Below are 21,785 nucleotides of genomic sequence, written 5' to 3' on the forward strand. Positions count from 1 at the left end.
CCAGGGTTCTCTTCAGAGCTTTTGGACAGTGGGGGAGGGGTAGCTCCATGAGGGGACGCATTCTTTCGGGGTCGGGGCCGATGACTCCGTTCTCTACTACACAGCCGAGGATGGCAAGGCGCGAGGTGTTAAACACACATTTCTCCTTATTGTAGGTGAGGTTCAGCCGTTTGGCCATACGGAGGAATCTCTCCAGATTAACGTCATGGTCCTGCCGGTCGCGGCCGCAGATGGTGACGTTATCTAGGTAGGGGAACGTGGCGTGCAGCCCGTTCTGGTCAACCATCCGGTCCATCTCCCTTTGGAAGACCGAAACCCCGTTGGTGACGCCGAAGGGAACCCTAAGGAAGTGGTAGAGGCGGCCATTCGCCTCGAAGGCGGTATACTGGCGGTCCTCAGGGCGGATAGGGAGTTGGTGGTAGGCCGACTTAAGGTCGATGGTAGAGAATACTCGGTATTGTGCGATCTGATTGACCATATCAGATATGCGGGGAATGGGGTATGCGTCCAGCTGGGTGTACCTGTTTATGGTCTGGCTGTAGTCGATGACCAGGCGGTTCTTATTGCCCGTCTTAACTACCACGACCTGGGCACACCAGGGGCTGGTGCTCCCTTCGATGATGCCCTCCTTCAGGAGACGCTGCACCTCAGAGCTAATGAAAGCTCTGTCCCCGGCGCTGTACCGCCTGCTCTTGGTCGCGACGGGTTTGCAGTCGGGGGTGAGGTTAGCGAACAGGGAAGGTGGCGGGACCTTGAGGGTGGATAGGCCGCAGGTGTTACGCGGTGGGCGGTTTAAAATCTGTTGGTTGTCGACTGTGAGTGGGGGGAGGGGTCCGCCGTATGCTAGCGTGACGCTTTGGAGGTGGGATTGGAAGTCTAGCCCTAGTAGGACGGCGGCGCATAGCTGGGGGAGGACGAGGAGTTTAAAATTTTTATACTCCGTACCCTTAACCGATAGGGTCACAACACAGTAGCCGCTGAAGTCTGTGGCGTGGGATCTCGATGCCATCGAGATCCGGTTGCGCGTTGGCAGGACAGGGAGGGAGTAGTGGCTCACCGTGTCTGGGTGGATGAAACTCTCCGTGCTTCCGCTGTCGAACAGGCAGATCGTGGCGTGGCCGTTTACTCTGATGTCCATGATTGACTTGGACAGGTGATGCGGGCGGGCTTGGTCCAGTGAGACGGAGGCTAGTGTATAGCTGAGCGAGTTGCTGTAGTCTGCGGGTGAGGCGGTAGTCGGGTCTAGAGGCACGGTGGCGGTCGAGCGTGGTGGGTAAAATGGCGTCTCCCACGAGGTTGGACAAAATGGCGGAGAAGATGGCTGCCCCCGTAACTCACATGAGGCACTGCTGGTGTTGGTTGCCTGTATCGAAGATGGCCGCCCCATGACTCACATGTGGGGATGCTGGCCTCTGTTGCCTTGAAGGAAGATGGCCGCCCCCACAGCTCGCATGAGGCACTGCTGGCCTCTGATGATCCACCTCTGCAGGCCTTAGCGAAGTGGCCTTTCTTCATGCAGTTTGAGCAGGTAGAGTTCCTGGCTGGGCAGCGCGACCTCGGGTGTTTTGCCTGGCCGCAGAAGAAGCAGCCGGCGGCCCGATCGCGGGGGTCCGATGTCGGAGCCGGTACCGGGGGTGGCGGTCTCGATCGGGTCTGGGACGCCGACGCTGAGGTAGGTCCCAGGGGGGTTGCTGCGGGGGGTATCGCGGTCGGGGTCGGTCCCAAGTCCCAGGGTCACGAGTTACAGTACCTTGAGTATGCCTCGAGGTCCCGATGGGCCACTTCTAGAGAGAGAGCGAGGGCTGCAGCTTTGTCCAGGTCTAGGTCCCTTGCTTCCAGTAGTCTTTGCCGTGAGTAGTCGGACCGCAGGCCTTTCACGAAGGCATCGCGGACATTGTCTTCAGTATTTTCTGCCGCCGTTACCGCTTTAAAGTTACAGTCTCTGCCGAGTGCTTGTAGCACCCGTAAAAATTCCTCCACGGGCTCTCCTGGCTGTTGCGGGCGGGATCTTAGGAGGTGTCTGGCATACATGGAATTTACCGGGGTTTGGTACTGTCTTTTCAGCCGGTTGATGGCGTCCTCGTATGTTTTAAGGTCCCGGATGAGTGCGAATACTTTAGGGCTCACTTGGGCGTTCAGAACTCTTAGCATGGATTTCTGAGGCATGCCGGATTCTCCCAGGTAGGCTTCGAAGCAGCTCAGCCAGTGTTCGAAGTCGAGGGCTGAGTTTGCTGCCTGTGGGTTTAGGTCCAGGTACGGTGGTCTGAGGGCTCGCAGCCAGGCCGGCTGCTGTGGCTGTTGTAGCTGGGCGTCTGGCTGGTCGCTTGGCTGGTCGTTTGACTGCTCAAGTGTCGACATTTTAAAATTTAGCCAATAAAATTGATATACCTATCAATTCAGCCAATGAAAAGCGACGAGTTAAGAAAGTAACTATAGGTTTTTATTGGCTAAATAACAGAGCCCACCCTCGTGGGTGATCGGATCCAACAAGGAGGAATACCAGCCAGTCGACCACCTTTATACCTGGGCAGGTAGGTGGAGCCATGGGCGGAGTCAGCAGTGTTCAGCCCAGGTATAACAGCGTGACAAGAGGCGACCTCGTATAGTGATACAACAGTGTGAACAGTGATAACGATATAACAGTGATAACTATAGTGTAACGATAGTGAACGACAAAAGTGGTTTACCACACATCTACCGGCATGTAAACTGTAAGCAGGTAGTAAGAGACGGGGTGGGGCCTATTAGAGACAAAGAAGGTGATATATGCTTAGAGGCACAGAGCAAGGTTAGAATACTCGATGAGTACTTTGTATCGGTGTTTACTAATAAGGTGGATGCTGACAAAATATCGGTAGAAGTGGAAAAGGTCGAAGCAATGGGAGGGGTGACAATTGATAGACAGGATGTACTAGAAAGGCTGGGTTTCCTTAGAGTGGACAAGTCACCTGGTCCAGATGGCTTGCATCCCAGGTTGCTAAGGGAATTGGGGGAGGAAATAGCAGAAGGGCTTGCCATAATTTTCCAATATTCCCTAGATACGGGTGAAGTGCCTGAGGATTAGAAAGTGGCAAATGTGACACCATTGTTCAAGAAAGGGTGCAAGAACAATCCTAGTACCTTTTACAGGCTGGTCAGTTTAACATCGGTGGTGGGTAAAGATTTAGAAAAAATAATAAAGGAAAAGATTAACGGGCATTTGGAGAGGTTTAAGCTAATTTAGGAGAGCCAACGCGGGTTTGTAAAAGGCAGATCATGTTTGACTAATCTAATTGAATTTTTTGATGAAGTAACAGAGAGGATTGATGAAGGGAATGCAATGGATGTTGTCTACATGGATTTTGGGAAGGCGTTTGACAAAGTACCACATAGAAGGCTGGTTAACAAAATTGAGGCTCATGGAACAGGTGGGTCAGTGGCAGCTTGGATAAGGAATTGGCTTAAGGACAGAAAACAGTGAGTTGTGGTAAATAACAACAGAAAATGCTGGAAAAACTCAGCAGGTCAGGCAACATCCATGGAGAGAAATTTGAGTTGACGTTTCGGGTCGAATCCTTCTTCAAAACTGGAAAGAAAAGAAGATAGATCGGAGGCAGGGCTGCGATCGGACAAAAGAATAAAAGAAACAAAAGACGTAAAAGAGACAATAAAAGGTATTAGAAGCTAGACGAGATGGTAATAGGCTGAGATGAGGTGTAAAGTGTACTGGCAGGGCAAGAGATAGCTGCCAGATAGAGGGTGCAGAGATAGCTTTCCAACATCCGCAGTATTTTGCTATCGAGTTGTGGTAAATGGCTGTTTTTCAGACTGGAGGATGTTAGACAGTGGTGTTCCCCAAGGGTCAGTGCTGGGGCCACTGCTTTTTTTATTATATAATGACCTGGATATTGGAATACAGAGTAGAATTTCTAAATTTGCGGATGACACCAAACTTGGGGTGGCAAACTGATGATGACACCAATCGACTGCAACAGGACATAGAAAGGCTAGCAGAATGGGCAGACAAGTGGCAGATGGAATTTAATAGAGAAGTGTGAGGTGATGCATTTTGGCAGAAGGAACAGGGAGAGGCAATATACACTTAATGGCACAGTTTTAAAGAGTGTGCAGTGACAGAGGCACCTGGGAGTTAATGTGCATAGATCCCTGAGGACATATTGAGAGAGTGGTTAACAAAGCATATGAGATCTTGGGCTTCATAAATAGAGGTATTGAGTACAAAAGTAGAGAAGTTATGCTGAACCTTTATAAAGCGCTGGTTAGGCCACAACTGGAGTATTGCGTCCAGTTCTGGTCACCACACTTTAGGAAGGATGTGAAGGCCCTTGAGAGGGTGCAGAGGAGATTTACCCTGATTCAATATTAGTTTCCTTGGGATTTCTGCCATGCTATCCTCTTCCTCTGCTGTAAATACTGACGGAAAGTAATTATTCAACATGTCCACCATTTCCTTATTATCATTGACAATATCACCATTCTCAGTTTTCCAGGGGCTCACATTGCTCCTGACCACCCTCTTTTTCCTAATATAATTGTAAAAAGAAATTTGTGTTGATTTTTGATATCCGTTGCAAGTTTCCTTTCATATTCCTTTTTTGTAGCTGTCATTATCTGTGTTGTCAACTTTTGTTGTTCTTGTTATTTTTCCCAGTTGCCAGGATCTGTGCTATTTTTTGAATTTTTTTCAGCTTTTTCTTTAAGTTTTATGTTGTCCCTTACCTCTTTTGTCATCCATGGCTATTTTTTTGGCAAGATTTTTGGTTCTATATCACGTTAAATTCTTTTTTGAACATCTCCCACTGATTATCTGTCAATTTACCCATTAACAGATTTTCCCAGTTTATTTTGGACGGTCTCTGTCTCATCCAGTTGCAGTCAGCCTTACCTTACTCCTGAATCTTGAGTAGCTGTTTTGCGTTTCTCCCTAATCTGTTTACCCCTATGCCAATTTGCACATGGCTCAGGTAATAATCCAGAGATTATAACCCTCGCGGTCCTGTTTTTTTAATTTAGCTCCTAGCTCCTAATACTCTCTGAATAGAACCTCTTGCCTACTCTTTCTTATGTTGTTGGTCCTAACGTGGACCACAATGACTGGATCCACCCCTCCAGTATCTTTTCAAGCCGGTTTGCGATGTCTCTCACTCTGACACCAGGTAGGCAACATACCATGTGGGACTCTCAATCCTGCTTACAAAGGATGCTGTCTGTCCCCCTAATCATTGAATCCCCTACAACTACCACATTACCTGCCCCCCCTCCTCCCTTTGGACAGCCTCCTGCTCGAAGGTGTTACAACTGCATCAGCTTCCATCTCACGGTACTCACCGCCTATTCAGGCAATCACTTACAGCTCATTTACTTCTCTTTTACTTCTTTTGTTTGTTTTATTCTTTTGTCCGATCGCAGCCCTGCCTCCGATCTATCTTCTTTTCTTTCCAGTTTTGAAGAAGGGTTCGACTCGAAACGTCAACTCAAATTTCTCTCCATGGATGTTGCCTGACCTGCTGAGTTTTTCCAGCATTTTCTGTTGTTATTTCGGATTTCCAACATCCGCAGTATTTTGCTATCTTACTTACAGCTGATTGACTGTTAACTGCTAACTGTAATCATAGAATGGTTACAGCACAGAAGAAGGCCATTCGGCCCGTCCAGCCTGTGCCGGCTCTCTAAGAGCAATTCAGCTAGTCCCACACGCACCCCCCCCCCCCCACCCCACCCTTTCCCAGTAGCCCTGCAAATTTTTTTCCTTCAGGTACTTATCTAATTCCCTTTTGAAAGATAGGATTGAATCTGCCTCCACCACCCTCTCGGGCAGTGCATTCCAGATCCTAACCACTCGCTGCGTAAAACAGTTTCTCCTCCTGTCGCCTTTGGTTCTTCTGACAATCACCTTAAATCTGTGTCCTCTGGTTCTCGACCCTTCCGCCAATGGGAACAGTTTCTCTCTATCTACTCTGTCCAGACCACTCATGATTTTGAACACCTCTATCAAATCTCCTCTCAATCTTCTGTGCTCTAAGGAGAACAACCCCAGTTTCTCCAGTCTATCCACGTAACTGAATATAATAATAATTCAACTTTATTGTCATTGTACAATGAAATGTGATCTTGCAAGCTCCCATGAGTCCAGTACAAATAACATTAACATTAAATGTAAATAGCACCGTCCTGGGAGAAGCAAAGCCGCTGTGTCTGTGCGCGCCACCATTCCATTTTCCACCATTCCTCCTGTCCGACAATCTTCAGCCCAACGCCCGGGCCTGCTCACCAACCGCCCCTCCTCGGGGCTCCTTCCAGTGACCTTCTGCACCTGGTCTTCCCTGATGGTCACCCCTCCAGGTACTAACCAGGCCTGGCTCTGCTTAGCTTCCAAGTCTTGCCAGTGACCCTGTCCCTAGTCCCAGGAACATTCTTGTAAATCTTTTCTGCACCCTCTCTAAGGCCTTCACATATGTTATCTGTTAACTGCCTAGCAGTTTTTAAAGTTTAAGCTAAATTCTAAATGTTAAGACTAAATTTCAGTTTGACCTACTCACCCACTACTTAGCAGAGAGTCCCACTCTCACCAGGATTGCAAATTCACACTCTGTTTACCTTGCACTCACTGGCTCAGCTCTGTGCCTCGGCTCACCTGACACATTGGTGAGGACGAGGTCAAGTAGGTTATTCCCTCGTGTTGGTTCTCTCTCCATCCTGACTTGGAAGTATATCGCTGTTCCTTCATCGTCGCTGGGTCAAAATCCTGGAACTCCCTCCCTCACAGCACTGTGGGAGCACCTTCACCACACGGACTGCAGCGGTTCAGGAAGGCAGCTCAGCACCACCTTCTCGAGGGCAACTAGGGATGGGCAATACATGCCGGCCTTGCCAGCGACACCCACAACCCATGAATGAATAAAAAAATAAAAAATTGTCACAAGCCCAGTCTTGTAGCTATGTCCTTCAGTACTTGGTTAGCTCGGTAAATGGTGATGCTACCAAGCTACTCTTGGTGACGGACATTGAAGTCCCCCAGCCAGAGTGCCCTTGCTATCTTTGGTGCTTCCTCCAAGTGGTGTTCAACATGGAGAAGTTCTGATTCATCAGCTGAGGGAAGGTGGTAGGTGGTAATCAGCAGGTTTCCTTGTCCATGTTTGATATGATGCCATGAGACTTCATGGGATCTGGAGTCAATATTGAGGACGTCCAGACAATGTTCCCTCTAACTTTTATTTTAGGTGCGCAGTCCCTTTTAAATTTTCTGTGTGGTATCTTTTCCAGCGCAATAGCTGGTGAGCGGCCTGCCTGGGATATCCCGATCGCTGCATACAGCTTAGGGGGAACATTGCTCCCAGAGCCGCCACTCCCTGATATCCAAGGATGGTGATGGAGGAGTCTGGGATGTTGGCTGATGGGTATGATTCTTGACTAGTCTGTGGGACAGCTCTCCCCAACTTTAGCACAAGTCCCCACATGTTAGTGAGGAGGACTTCGTAGAGCCGACTGGGCTGCGTGTTCCTTTGATGTGTCCTGATTCAATGTCTAGGTCGTAGTTGAGTGGTCCATCCAGTTATATTCTTCTTTTCCTTTCTAGCAGTTTGATACAACTGAGTGGCTTGCTAGGCAACTTCAGAGGTCAGTTACGAGTCAACCACGTTGGTGTGGAGCTGAAGTCACATATAGGACAGACGAGGTAAGGACCCTAAAGGACATTAGTGAACCAGTTGAGTTTTTATGACAACCTGACAGCTTCGTGGTCACTTTTACTAGTACCAGCTTTTTATTTCCCTGAATTCAAATTCACAAACTGCCATGATGGGATTCGTGTTCCCTGGATATTGGTCCAAGCATCTAGATTACTAGTCCAGTAACATAACCACTACACTATCGTACCCTATACAGCACAGAAAGAAGCTGTTCAGCTCTTTACACCTGTAGAGGATCTCTTTTTATAAAAAAAAAAAAAAAATCAATTTATTCCTTTGCTCCATACCTTTTTAAAATAGAATCAGAACATTACGGCATGGAGGTCTGCGAGTACGTTCTAGGCTTCCACCAGTGCCAGTCTGTAATCAGATTCTTGTATCCCTGTAAGTCTTTCCTTCCTTCCTCCTATAATCTTTGAACTTTTGACAACACCTAACGAATTTCCTGATTTTCCATGTCTCTTTTAAAGTTTGGCGGCGCCCTGCAGTGTGAACCTTGGCCTTTCCCTCTGCAGTGTGAACCTTGGCCTTTCCCTCTGCAGTGTGAACCTTGGCCTTTCCCTCTGCAGTTTGAACCTTGGCCTTTCCCTCTGCAGTGTGAACCTTGGCCTTTCCCTCTGCAGTGTGAACCTTGGCCTTTCCCTCTGCAGTGTGAACCTTGGCCTTTCCCTCTGCAGTTTGAACCTTGGCCTTTCCCTCTGCAGTGTGAACCTTGGCCTTTCTCTCTGCAGTGTGAACCTTGACCCTTCCCTCTGCAGTGTGAACCTTGGCCTTTCCCTCTGCAGTTTGAACCTTGGCCTTTCTCTCTGCAGTGTGAACCTTGACCCTTCCCTCTGCAGTGTGAACCTTGGCCTTTCCCTCTGCAGTGTGAATCTTGGCCTTTCCCTCTGCAGTGTGAACCTTGGCCTTTCTCTCTGTAGTGTGAACCTTGGCCTTTCTCTCTGCAGTGTGAACCTTGGCCTTTCTCTCTGCAGTGTGAACCTTGGCCTTTCCCTCTGCAGTGTGAACCTTGGCCTTTTCCTCTGCAGTGTGAACCTTGGCCTTTCCCTCTGCAGTATGAACCTTGGCCTTTCTCTCTGCAGTGTGAACCTTGACCTTTCCCTCTGCAGTGTGAACCTTGGCCTTTCCCTCTGCAGTGTGAACCTTGGCCTTTCTCTCTGTAGTGTGAACCTTGGCCTTTCTCTCTGCAGTGTGAACCTTGGCCTTTCTCTCTGCAGTGTGAACCTTGGCCTTTCCCTCTGCAGTGTGAACCTTGGCCTTTCCCTCTGCAGTATGAACCTTGGCCTTTCTCTCTGCAGTGTGAACCTTGACCTTTCCCTCTGCAGTTTGAACCTTGGCCTTTCCCTCTGCAGTGTGAACCTTGGCCTTTCTCTCTGCAGTGTGAACCTTGACCCTTCCCTCTGCAGTGTGAACCTTGGCCTTTCCCTCTGCAGTGTGAACCTTGGCCTTTCCCTCTGCAGTGTGAACCTTGGCCTTTCCCTCTGCAGTGTGAACCTTGGCCTTTCTCTCTGTAGTGTGAACCTTGGCCTTTCTCTCTGCAGTGTGAACCTTGGCCTTTCTCTCTGCAGTGTGAACCTTGGCCTTTCCCTCTGCAGTGTGAACCTTGGCCTTTCCCTCTGCAGTGTGAACCTTGGCCTTTCCCTCTGCAGTGTGAACCTTGGCCTTTCCCTCTGCAGTTTGAACCTTGGCCTTTCCCTCTGCAGTGTGAACCTTGGCCTTTCTCTCTGCAGTATGAACCTTGACCCTTCCCTCTGCAGTGTGAACCTTGGCCTTTCCCTCTGCAGTGTGAACCTTGGCCTTTCTGTAGTGTGAACCTTGGCCTTTCCCTCTGCAGTGTGAACCTTGGCCTTTCTCTCTGCAGTGTGAACCTTGACCCTTCCCTCTGCAGTGTGAACCTTGGCCTTTCCCTCTGCAGTGTGAACCTTGGCCTTTCCCTCTGCAGTGTGAACCTTGGCCTTTCCCTCTGCAGTGTGAACCTTGGCCTTTCCCTCTGCAGTGTGAACCTTGGCCTTTCCCTCTGCAGTGTGAACCTTGGCCTTTCTCTCTGCAGTGTGAACCTTGGCCCTTCCCTCTGCAGTATGAACCTTGGCCTTTCCCTCTGCAGTTTGAACCTTGGCCTTTCTGCAGTATGAACCTTGGCCATGTCAACCGGGGCTCAGTGGGCAGCACTCTTGCCTCTTGAGTCAGAAGGTCGTGGGTTCAAATCCCACTCCAGAGACTTGAGCAGAAAAATCTGGGCTGACACTCCAGTGCCGTGTTGAGGGAGTGCTGCACTGTTGGAGGTGCAGTCTTTCAGGTGAGATGTTAAACTGAGGCCCGTCTGACCTCTCAGGTGGACGTAAAAAATCCCACGGCACTATTTTGGAGACGAACAGGGGAGTTATGTCATGAACAATATTTATTCCTCAATCAACATCACTAAAACAGATTATCTGGTCATTATCGCATTGCTGTTTGTGGGTGCTTGCTGTGCGCAAATTGGCTGCCGCGCTTCCTACATTACAACATGACTGCATTTCAAAAGTACTTCATTGGCTGTAAAGCGCTTTGGGACATCCTGAGGTTGTGAAAGGCACGATATCAATGCAATCTTTCAAGTCTGTCTTCTTGTCCAACATCCAGCCTTGGATGAGCCACAGTTTCTTCCAGCTAAGCATTGCGAAGACCAAAGGCATTGTCTTCAGTCTCTGCCAGAAACTCCATACCCTCGGCACTGAATCCATCCTGCTCCCCGGCCACGGTCTCGGGTTGAATCAGATTGTTCAAACTGCGGTGTCCAATTCAGCTTCTGACTCCACAACCTCTCTATCACAAAGACTACCTACTTCCACCTCTATAACATTACCTGCCTCCACCCGTACCTCAACCCATCTGATGTTGAAACCCACATCCATGTCTTTTTCTTATTCTGCACCCTCTGCCCAAATCTTACCACACCAAGTCCTACTCAGCCATCACTCCTGTCCACGCTGACCTACGTAGCCCCCAGTCCCCCTACGTCTCATATGTAAAATGTTTCAATCCCCCTCGTGGCTTCATCCCATCCTATCTCTGTTTACCCCCTTCAGCCTCTTCCTACAACCTCCACTAAGCTTTCCATTCCTTTGAATTCAGACTCTTGTGCCTCCTCCCCTCCTTTCACCACACCATTGGTGGTCATGCATCAGCTGCCGAGGCCCCACACTGGAATTCCATGCCGAAATTCCTCCACCCCTCTCTCATCCTTCTAAGACTGTTCTTATAACCCACCTCATTGACCAAACCCTTCCTAATATCTTCTTTGGCTCAGTGGCCATTTTTGTCTGATTGCACCGTTGAAACATCAAGGGATGTTTTTCTGCATTAAAGGTATTATTCAAGTGTAAATTCTTGTTGGAGTCTGTCTTATTTCTTTTGCTGCAGGTTCAGCGAGCACAGAGCAGGCCAAATAGTTTGCAGATCCAAGGGATTCCCTTTCATCAGAGAAACCTTCCACTGCCTGGGAAGATTCAGTAAGTACTGTTCCTAGCCATGGGCCTTGTTGTCGGTTCATTAGTAAATGTCTTGATGTCCCGTGGTGTTGCTCACTTTCTCTATGTCACTCTTTTTTCTTATTGAGGTATCTCTATCCCTCTGTCCATCACATTGAGACTACGGGCAGTGTCTGGCGTTGTGGGGATTGATCCCACAACCCTCTGAGTCAGAGGTGAAAGTTACTACTTAGCTATGGCTGACACCAGTGACTTCTGAGTTCCCTCATCCCAGACCTGTTCTAACAATGGGCTGTTATGCTAGCTATATACTTAGCTCCAATTATTACATTAATGGCTTGATCTTGCTCAAGGATTCCCCTGTAGCTATTCCTGCGTTCCTCTGCTATATCAAACTTAGATATGATTGTCTTGGACAAAGAACATCTGTTTTCACATCCCCTCGCTACACAATAATGGCATAACTGAGTCCGGTCATTGCAGCTCACAGACAGAACCGAATTAAGAATGTTGGTCATAAGAACAGAAAAAGCTAGATATGCTCATCAGGTCAGGCAGGATCTGTGGCGCGAGAAGCAGAGTTAACTTTTCAGATTGATGACCGTTCGTCAGAACTGGCAAAAGTTAGAGAGGTAACCGGTTTTAAGCATGTACAGAGGTAGGGTAAAAGTTAGAGAGGTAACCGGTTTTAAGCATGTACAGAGGTAGGGTAAAGGTTAGCGAGGTAACCGGTTTTAAGCACGTACAGAGGTAGGGTAAAGGTTAGAGAGGTAACCGGTTTTAAGCATGTACAGAGGTAGGGTAAAGGTTAGAGAGGTAACCGGTTTTAAGCACGTACAGAGGTAGTGTAAAGGTTAGAGAGGTAACCGGTTTTAAGCACGTACAGAGGTAGGGTAAAGGTTAGAGAGGTAACCGGTTTTAAGCACGTACAGAGGTAGGGTAAAGGTTAGAGAGGTAACCGGTTTTAAGCATGTACAGAGGTAGGGTAAAGGTTAGAGAGGTAACCGGTTTTAAGCATGTACAGAGGTAGGGTAAAGGTTAGAGAGGTAACCGGTTTTAAGCATGTACAGAGGTAGGGTAAAGGTTAGAGAGGTAACCGGTTTTAAGCACGTACAGAGGTAGTGTAAAGGTTAGAGAGGTAACCGGTTTTAAGCACGTACAGAGGTAGGGTAAAGGTTAGAGAGGTAACCGGTTTTAAGCACGTACCGAGGTAGGGTAAAGGTTAGAGAGGTAACCGGTTTTAAGCATGTACAGAGGTAGGGTAAAGGTTAGAGAGGTAACCGGTTTTAAGCATGTACAGAGGTAGGGTAAAGGTTAGAGAGGTAACCGGTTTTAAGCACGTACAGAGGTAGTGTAAAGGTTAGAGAGGTAACCGGTTTTAAGCACGTACAGAGGTAGGGTAAAGGTTAGAGAGGTAACCGGTTTTAAGCACGTACCGAGGTAGGGTAAAGGTTAGAGAGGTAACCGGTTTTAAGCATGTACAGAGGTAGGGTAAAGGTTAGAGAGGTAACCGGTTTTAAGCATGTACAGAGGTAGGGTAAAGGTTAGAGAGGTAACCGGTTTTAAGCACGTACAGAGGTAGGGTAAAGGTTAGAGAGGTAACCGGTTTTAAGCATGTACAGAGGTAGGGTAAAGGTTAGAGAGGTAACCGGTTTTAAGCATGTACAGAGGTAGGGTAAAGGTTAGAGAGGTAACCGGTTTTAAGCACGTACCGAGGTAGGGTAAAGGTTAGAGAGGTAACCGGTTTTAAGCATGTACAGAGGTAGGGTAAAGGTTAGAGAGGTAACCGGTTTTAAGCACGTACAGAGGTAGGGTAAAGGTTAGAGAGGTAACCGGTTTTAAGCACGTACAGAGGTAGGGTAAAGGTTAGAGAGGTAACCGGTTTTAAGCAAGTACAGAGGTAGGGTAAAGGTTAGAGAGGTAACCGGTTTTAAGCACGTACAGAGGTAGGGTAAAGGTTAGAGGGGTAACCGGTTTTAAGCACGTACAGAGGTAGGGTAAAGGTTAGAGAGGTAACCGGTTTTAAGCAAGTACAGAGGTAGGGTAAAGGTTAGAGAGGTAACCGGTTTTAAGCATGTACAGAGGTAGGGTAAAGGTTAGAGAGGTAACCGGTTTTAAGCAAGTACAGAGGTAGGGTAAAGGTTAGAGAGGTAACCGGTTTTAAGCATGTACAGAGGTAGGGTAAAGGTTAGAGAGGTAACCGGTTTTAAGCACGTACAGAGGTAGGGTAAAGGTTAGAGAGGTAACCGGTTTTAAGCATGTACAGAGGTAAGGTAAAGGTTAGAGAGGTAACCGGTTTTAAGCATGTACAGAGGTAGGGTAAAGGTTAGAGAGGTAACCGGTTTTAAGCACGTACAGAGGTAGGGTAAAGGTTAGAGAGGTAACCGGTTTTAAGCACGTACAGAGGTAGGGTAAAGGTTAGAGAGGTAACCGGTTTTAAGCATGTACAGAGGTAAGGTAAAGGTTAGAGAGGTAACCGGTTTTAAGCATGTACAGAGGTAGGGTAAAGGTTAGAGAGGTAACTGGTTTTAAGCATGTACAGAGGTAGGGTAAAGGTTAGAGAGGTAACCGGTTTTAAGCATGTACAGAGGTAGGGTAAAGGTTAGAGAGGTAACCGGTTTTAAGCATGTACAGAGGTAGGGTAAAGGTTAGAGAGGTAACCGGTTTTAAGCACGTACAGAGGTAGGGTAAAGGTTAGAGAGGTAACCGGTTTTAAGCACGTACAGAGGTAGGGTAAAGGTTAGAGAGGTAACCGGTTTTAAGCATGTACAGAGGTAAGGTAAAGGTTAGAGAGGTAACCGGTTTTAAGCATGTACAGAGGTAGGGTAAAGGGGGATGGGGAGGAAAGAACAAAAGCAAAGGTCTGTGATTGGGTGGAAGGTAGGAGAGATTAAATGACAAAAGGGACGATGGTGCAAAAGGAGGTGGTAATGGGACAAGTAAAGAAACAAAAGATGGGCCTAGAGGAGCTGTAAATAGCAACAGCAGAGCCATTACCAGCACCTGCTGTCCAGAAAAACTGGAGCAGTGGTAATGATCTGAAATTGTTGAACTCCTTGTTGAGTCAGGAAGGCTGCGAAGTGCCTAATTGAAAGATGAGGTGCTGTTTGTGGAGCTTCCCTTGAGCTTCATTGAAATAGTGCAGGAAGCCGAGGTCAGAGTGGGAGTGGAGCGGAGAATAAGAACATAAGAAGCAGGAGCAGGAGTAGGCCCTGCGGCCCCTCGAGCCTGCTCCGCCATTCAATAAATCATGGTTGATCATCAACCTCAACTCCACTTTCCCACCCAATCTCCATATTCCTTGATTCCCCTAGAGTCCAAAAATCTATCGATCTCAGCCTTGAATATACTCAAAGAATCAGCATCCACAGCCCTCTGGGGCAGAGAATTCCAAAGAATTAAAATGACAAGCAACCAGAAGCTCAGGGTCACACTTGCGGACTGAACAGAGATGTTCCGCAAAACGATCACCCAATCTGCGTTTGGTCTCCCTAATTCAGAGGAGACCACATCGTGAGCAGCGAATACAATATACTAAATTGCAGGAAGTACAAGTAAGTCACTGCATCACCTGGAAAGAGTGTTTACGACCCTGGGCTGTGGGAGGTGAAAGGGCAGGTGTTGCATCTTCTGCCCTTACATGGGAAGGATAAGGGGTCGGCCATTTAGGACAGAGATGAGGAGGAATTTCTTCACCCAGAGAGTGGTGAACCTGTGGAATTCTCTACCACAGAAGGCGGTTGAGGCCAAGTCTTTAAATATATTCAAGAAGGAGTTGGATATATTTCTTAGAGCTAAAGGTATCAAGGGATATGGGGAGAAGGCAGGGACAGGGTACTGAGTTTGGATGATCAGCCATGATCTCATCGAATGGTGGAGCAGGCTCGAAGGGCCGAATGGCCTACTCCTGCTCCTACCTTCTATGTTTCTACGTTACCTTGGGAAGGGGCACAGGTGTTGGGGCTGATTGAAGAGTGCAACAGGGTGTCAGGAGGGAACTGTTCTTTTGAAATGCTGAAAGGGAGGGGAGGGATCCATTGAATGTGGAGGCTGGTGTGGTGGAAGGTGAGGAGAAGGGGAAATCTATTGTGATTCTGGTGAGTGCAGGAAATGGGTCGGACATGGTCGAGGGCCCTGTCAACAACGGTGGATGGGAATCCTTGGATGTGGAAAAAGGATGGCCTATCGTAAGCATTGGTGTGGAAGGTGGCATCATCAGAACAGATGCAACACAGACTGAGAAACTGGGAGAATGCAATAGAGTCCTTACAGGAAGCAGGGTGGGAGGAAGTGTAATCAAGGTAGCTATGGGAGTGGTTGGGCTTATAAGAATGTTGGTGCTTGCAGTAACAGTAAAGAGCACCTTGGGTCACCTGTTCAGCAGCCTCTGTTAGTTAGAGATACTCTGATACATAAGGGAGGGGGGGAGGAATTTCCGGATAGTTTACTCCAGAGTATACCTCAGAGGAAAGCACAGATGCAGGAAGGGGAGAGTGTGACTGTCAGCCAGCAGGGTGGGGAGATCCTAGGGGAGATAGAGAAGGAGGTCCCGCAGACACTGGTCCTGTCCAACAGGTACAATGTACTTGCTACCTGGGAGGATAAGGATGAAGGCTGCAGGAAGGATGGCCAGAATGTTAACCATGGCACCGTGGAACAGGAGGCAGTCCAAGCGGAGAAGGAGCAGAATAGATAGGCTGTAGTCATCGGGGATTCGATAATTCAGGATAGATAGCATCTTCTGCTGTCACGAGAGCCCAAGGGGGTGTGTTGCCTACCTGCTGCAAAGGTAAAGGATATATCGGAGCAACTGGAGAGGAACGTGGAAAGGGAGGGTGAAGATCCAGTTGTCGTGGTCCATGTCGGAACCAGTGACATAGGGAAGAAAAGGGAGGAGGGCCTGCTAAGTGAATATTAGAAGTTAGGAGCTAAATTTAAAAACAGGACCTCACGGGTGGTAATCTCGGGATTACTACCTGAGCCACGTGCTGATTGGCATCGGGATAGGCAGAACAGGAAGGTGAATGCTGTCCAGCTTTGAAAGCAAAAGCTATGTTTACTATATAGCAGCCAATCTGCCGCATGTAGAGTCAACACGTAGAGTAAGAGCCAAACACAGACAGGGCTGAGGAGAAACTTGACTGGTGGTGACGGACACGAGTGGCAGTGTCTCAAAGCAGGTCTTGATATTTTGTAACATATTAATATTTGCAGCAGCTGCATTTATTTTATTTGTTTTACTATCGAGAACTCAAAAAACAGCCAGTTTCTGGATGGACTGTACCATACAAGTTTGGAGGGAGATTCTGGATAAAAACCCTCAGTTTAAACATGTATGTTTAAGCAAAACGTTTTTGCAGCACAATTTACTGTTGCTTCAAGGTTGGCACAAAATTGATATTGAGTTGCAAAGCTGGGACAGTAATGCAGCGCATAGATCTCCAGACATGTGTTCCTGTCTATTGAGACATCTGGGTTTGTGTTATTCGCAGTGAGGGAAAGAGAGTGGCAGAGTTGGGGAGTTTGGTGTGTGTGTGTGGAGAGGGTGTGTGTCTGTCGGTATCTGTATGTGTGTGTGTGTGTCTAAGTGTGTGAGTGTATGTGAGTGTGTGCGTGTCTGTATGTGAGTGTGTGCGTGTCTGTATGTGAGTGTGTGCGTGTCTGTATGTGAGTGTGTGCGTGTCTGTATGTGAGTGTGTGCATGTCTATGTGAGTGTGTGCGTGTCTGTGAGGTTGTGCGTGTCTGTGAGGTTGTGCGTGTCTGTGAGGTTGTGCGTGTCTGAGGTTGTGCGTGTCTGAGGGTGTGCGCGCGCGTGCCTGTGAGCGCGCGTGCGCGTGTGTCTGTCTGCGAGTGCGCGCCTGTGTGTGTGTGTGTCTGGAAGTGTGTGTCTGTAGGGGTGTGTCTGTGAGTGTGTGTCTGTGTGTGTCTGGAAGTGTTTGAGAGTGTCTGTATGCGAGTGTGTGTCTGTCTGTATGCGAGTGTGTGTCTGTCTGTATGCGAGTGTGTGTCTGTCTGTATGCGAGTGTGTGTCTGTCTGTATGCGAGTGTGTGTCTGTCTGTATGCGAGTGTGTGTCTGTCTGTATGCGAGTGTGTGTCTGTCTGTATGCGAGTGTGTGTCTGTCTGTATGCGAGTGTGTGTCTGTCTGTATGCGAGTGTGTGTGTGTCTGTATGCGAGTGTGTGTGTGTCTGTATGCGAGTGTGTGTCTGTATGCGAGTGTGTGTCTGTATGCGAGTGTGTGTGTGTCTGTATGCGAGTGTGTGTGTGTCTGTATGCGAGTGTGTGTGTGTCTGTATGCGAGTGTGTGTGTGTCTGTATGCGAGTGTGTGTGTGTCTGTATGCGAGTGTGTGTGTGTCTGTATGCGAGTGTGTGTGTGTCTGTATGCGAGTGTGTGTGTGTCTGTATGCGAGTGTGTGTGTGTCTGTATGCGAGTGTGTGTGTGTCTGTATGCGAGTGTGTGTGTGTCTGTATGCGAGTGTGTGTGTGTCTGTATGCGAGTGTGTGTGTGTCTGTATGCGAGTGTGTGTGTGTCTGTATGCGAGTGTGTGTGTGTCTGTATGCGAGTGTGTGTGTGTCTGTATGCGAGTGTGTGTGTGTCTGTATGCGAGTGTGTGTGTGTCTGTATGCGAGTGTGTGTGTGTCTGTATGCGAGTGTGTGTGTGTCTGTATGCGAGTGTGTGTGTGTCTGTATGCGAGTGTGTGTGTGTCTGTATGCGAGTGTGTGTGTGTCTGTATGCGAGTGTGTGTGTGTCTGTATGCGAGTGTGTGTGTGTCTGTATGCGAGTGTGTGCGTGTCTGTGGTTGTGCGTGTCTGAGGGTGTGCGCGCGCGTGCCTGTGAGCGCGCGTGCGCGTGTGTCTGTCTGCGAGTGCGCGCCTGTGTGTGTGTGTGTCTGGAAGTGTGTGTCTGGAAGTGTGTGTCTGTAGGGGTGTGTCTGTGAGTGTGTGTCTGTGTGTGTCTGGAAGTGTTTGAGAGTGTCTGTATGCGAGTGTGTGTCTGTCTGTATGCGAGTGTGTGTCTGTCTGTATGCGAGTGTGTGTCTGTCTGTATGCGAGTGTGTGTCTGTCTGTATGCGAGTGTGTGTCTGTCTGTATGCGAGTGTGTGTCTGTCTGTATGCGAGTGTGTGTCTGTCTGTATGCGAGTGTGTGTCTGTCTGTATGCGAGTGTGTGTCTGTCTGTATGCGAGTGTGTGTCTGTCTGTATGCGAGTGTGTGTCTGTCTGTATGCGAGTGTGTGTCTGTCTGTATGCGAGTGTGTGTCTGTCTGTATGCGAGTGTGTGTCTGTCTGTATGCGAGTGTGTGTCTGTCTGTATGCGAGTGTGTGTCTGTCTGTATGCGAGTGTGTGTGTGTCTGTATGCGAGTGTGTGTCTGTATGCGAGTGTGTGTGTGTCTGTATGCGAGTGTGTGTGTGTCTGTATGCGAGTGTGTGTGTGTCTGTATGCGAGTGTGTGTGTATGCGAGTGTGTGTGTGTCTGTATGCGAGTGTGTGTCTGTATGCGAGTGTGTGTCTGTATGCGAGTGTGTGTCTGTATGCGAGTGTGTGTCTGTATGCGAGTGTGTGTCTGTATGCGAGTGTGTGTCTGTATGCGAGTGTGTGTCTGTATGCGAGTGTGTGTCTGTATGCGAGTGTGTGTCTGTATGCGAGTGTGTGTCTGTATGCGAGTGTGTGTCTGTATGCGAGTGTGTGTCTGTATGCGAGTGTGTGTCTGTATGCGAGTGTGTGTCTGTATGCGAGTGTGTGTCTGTATGCGAGTGTGTGTCTGTATGCGAGTGTGTGTCTGTATGCGAGTGTGTGTCTGTATGCGAGTGTGTGTCTGTATGCGAGTGTGTGTCTGTATGCGAGTGTGTGTCTGTATGCGAGTGTGTGTCTGTATGCGAGTGTGTGTCTGTATGCGAGTGTGTGTCTGTATGCGAGTGTGTGTCTGTATGCGAGTGTGTGTCTGTATGCGAGTGTGTGTCTGTATGCGAGTGTGTGTCTGTATGCGAGTGTGTGTCTGTATGCGAGTGTGTGTCTGTATGCGAGTGTGTGTCTGTATGCGAGTGTGTGTCTGTATGCGAGTGTGTGTCTGTATGCGAGTGTGTGTCTGTATGCGAGTGTGTGTCTGTATGCGAGTGTGTGTCTGTATGCGAGTGTGTGTCTGTATGCGAGTGTGTGTCTGTATGCGAGTGTGTGTCTGTATGCGAGTGTGTGTCTGTATGCGAGTGTGTGTCTGTATGCGAGTGTGTGTCTGTATGCGAGTGTGTGTCTGTATGCGAGTGTGTGTCTGTATGCGAGTGTGTGTCTGTATGCGAGTGTGTGTCTGTATGCGAGTGTGTGTCTGTATGCGAGTGTGTCTGTCTGTATGCGAGTGTGTCTGTCTGTATGCGAGTGTGTCTGTCTGTATGCGAGTGTGTCTGTCTGTATGCGAGTGTGTCTGTCTGTATGCGAGTGTGTCTGTCTGTATGCGAGTGTGTGTCTGTATGCGAGTGTGTGTCTGTATGCGAGTGTGTGTCTGTATGCGAGTGTGTGTCTGTATGCGAGTGTGTGTCTGTATGCGAGTGTGTGTGTCTGTATGCGAGTGTGTGTGTGTCTGTATGCGAGTGTGTGTGTGTCTGTATGCGAGTGTGTGTGTGTCTGTATGCGAGTGTGTGTGTGTCTGTATGCGAGTGTGTGTGTGTCTGTATGCGAGTGTGTGTGTGTCTGTATGCGAGTGTGTGTGTGTCTGTATGCGAGTGTGTGTGTGTCTGTATGCGAGTGTGTGTGTGTCTGTATGCGAGTGTGTGTGTGTCTGTATGCGAGTGTGTGTGTGTCTGTATGCGAGTGTGTGTGTGTCTGTATGCGAGTGTGTGTGTGTCTGTATGCGAGTGTGTGTGTGTCTGTATGCGAGTGTGTGTGTGTCTGTATGCGAGTGTGTGTGTGTCTGTATGCGAGTGTGTGTGTGTCTGTATGCGAGTGTGTGTGTGTCTGTATGCGAGTGTGTGTGTGTCTGTATGCGAGTGTGTGTGTGTCTGTATGCGAGTGTGTGTGTGTCTGTATGCGAGTGTGTGTGTGTCTGTATGCGAGTGTGTGTGTGTCTGTATGCGAGTGTGTGTGTGTCTGTATGCGAGTGTGTGTGTGTCTGTATGCGAGTGTGTGTGTGTCTGTATGCGAGTGTGTGTGTGTCTGTATGCGAGTGTGTGTGTGTCTGTATGCGAGTGTGTGTGTGTCTGTATGCGAGTGTGTGTGTGTCTGTATGCGAGTGTGTGTGTGTCTGTATGCGAGTGTGTGTGTGTCTGTATGCGAGTGTGTGTGTGTCTGTATGCGAGTGTGTGTGTGTCTGTATGCGAGTGTGTGTGTGTCTGTATGCGAGTGTGTGTGTGTCTGTATGCGAGTGTGTGTGTGTCTGTATGCGAGTGTGTGTGTGTCTGTATGCGAGTGTGTGTGTGTCTGTATGCGAGTGTGTGTGTCTGTATGCGAGTGTGTGTGTGTCTGTATGCGAGTGTGTGTGTGTCTGTATGCGAGTGTGTGTGTGTGTGTATGCGAGTGTGTGTGTGTGTGTATGCGAGTGTGTGTGTGTGTATGCGAGTGTGTGTGTGTGTATGCGAGTGTGTGTGTGTGTGTATGCGAGTGTGTGTGTATGCGAGTGTGTGTGTGTGTGTATGCGAGTGTGTGTGTGTGTGTATGCGAGTGTGTGTGTGTGTGTATGCGAGTGTGTGTGTGTGTGTATGCGAGTGTGTGTGTGTGTGTATGCGAGTGTGTGTGTGTGTGTATGCGAGTGTGTGTGTGTGTGTATGCGAGTGTGTGTGTGTGTGTATGCGAGTGTGTGTGTGTGTGTATGCGAGTGTGTGTGTGTGTGTATGCGAGTGTGTGTGTGTCTGTATGCGAGTGTGTGTGTGTCTGTATGCGAGTGTGTGTGTGTCTGTATGCGAGTGTGTGTGTGTCTGTATGCGAGTGTGTGTGTGTCTGTATGCGAGTGTGTGTCTGTATGCGAGTGTGTGTCTGTATGCGAGTGTGTGTCTGTATGCGAGTGTGTGTCTGTCTGTATGCGAGTGTGTGTCTGTCTGTATGCGAGTGTGTGTCTGTCTGTATGCGAGTGTGTGTGTCTGTATGCGAGTGTGTGTGTCTGGAAGTGTGCGAGTGTGTGTCTGGAAGTGTGCGAGTGTGTGTCTGGAAGTGTGCGAGTGTGTGTCTGTCTGTATGCGAGTGTGTGTGTCTGGAAGTGTGCGTGTGTGTGTGTCTGGAAGTGTGCGTGAGTGTGTGTCTGGAAGTGTGCGTGAGTGTGTGTCTGGAAGTGTGTGTGTGTGTGTGAGTGTGTCTGTGAGTGTCTAGGGGTTTGTGTGTGTCTATGTGTGCGAGTGTGTGTGTGAGTCTGAGTGTTTTTGAGTCTCTATGTGAGTGTGTTTTTGAGTCTCTGTATGTGAGTATGTTTTTGTGTGTTGTGTCTGTGTGTTGTGTCTGTGTTGTGTCTGTGTGTGTGTGTCTGTATGTGTGTGTGTCTGGAAGTGTGTGTGTGTTTGTATGTGTTTGTGTGTGTGTGAGTGTGTGTGTCTGAGTGTATGTGTGAGTGTGTGTGTCTGTAGGGGTTTGTGTGTGTGTGTCTGTATGTGTGCGAGTGTGTGTGTGAGTCTCTGAGTGTGTTTTTGAGTGTATGTGAGTGTGTCTGTG

The 21,785-nt window shown here is 48.6% G+C and overlaps 1 protein-coding gene across 7 annotated transcripts in view; it reads left to right on the plus strand.

Annotated features, from left to right (window-relative positions):
* Nucleotides 1–21,785, plus strand: part of fam149b1 (family with sequence similarity 149 member B1) — a 166,323-nt gene that overhangs the window by 78,435 nt on the left and 66,103 nt on the right. For 5 of the 7 annotated variants that reach the window (XM_085970128.1, XM_085970124.1, XM_085970129.1 and 2 more), the window contains exons 9-10: nt 7,577–7,675; nt 11,091–11,179. In XM_085970128.1, the coding sequence (XP_085826254.1) occupies nt 7,577–7,675; nt 11,091–11,179 (188 nt within the window). The remainder of the gene's footprint in view (nt 1–7,576; nt 7,676–11,090; nt 11,180–21,785) is intronic. The other 2 variants (XM_085970125.1, XM_085970127.1) reach the window with 2 other exon arrangements.

This window comes from Somniosus microcephalus, chromosome 29 (assembly GCF_052327205.1).
Source record: "Somniosus microcephalus isolate GS21.2 chromosome 29, FLI_Smic_1.0, whole genome shotgun sequence".
Taxonomy (NCBI): Eukaryota; Metazoa; Chordata; class Chondrichthyes; order Squaliformes; family Somniosidae; genus Somniosus; species Somniosus microcephalus.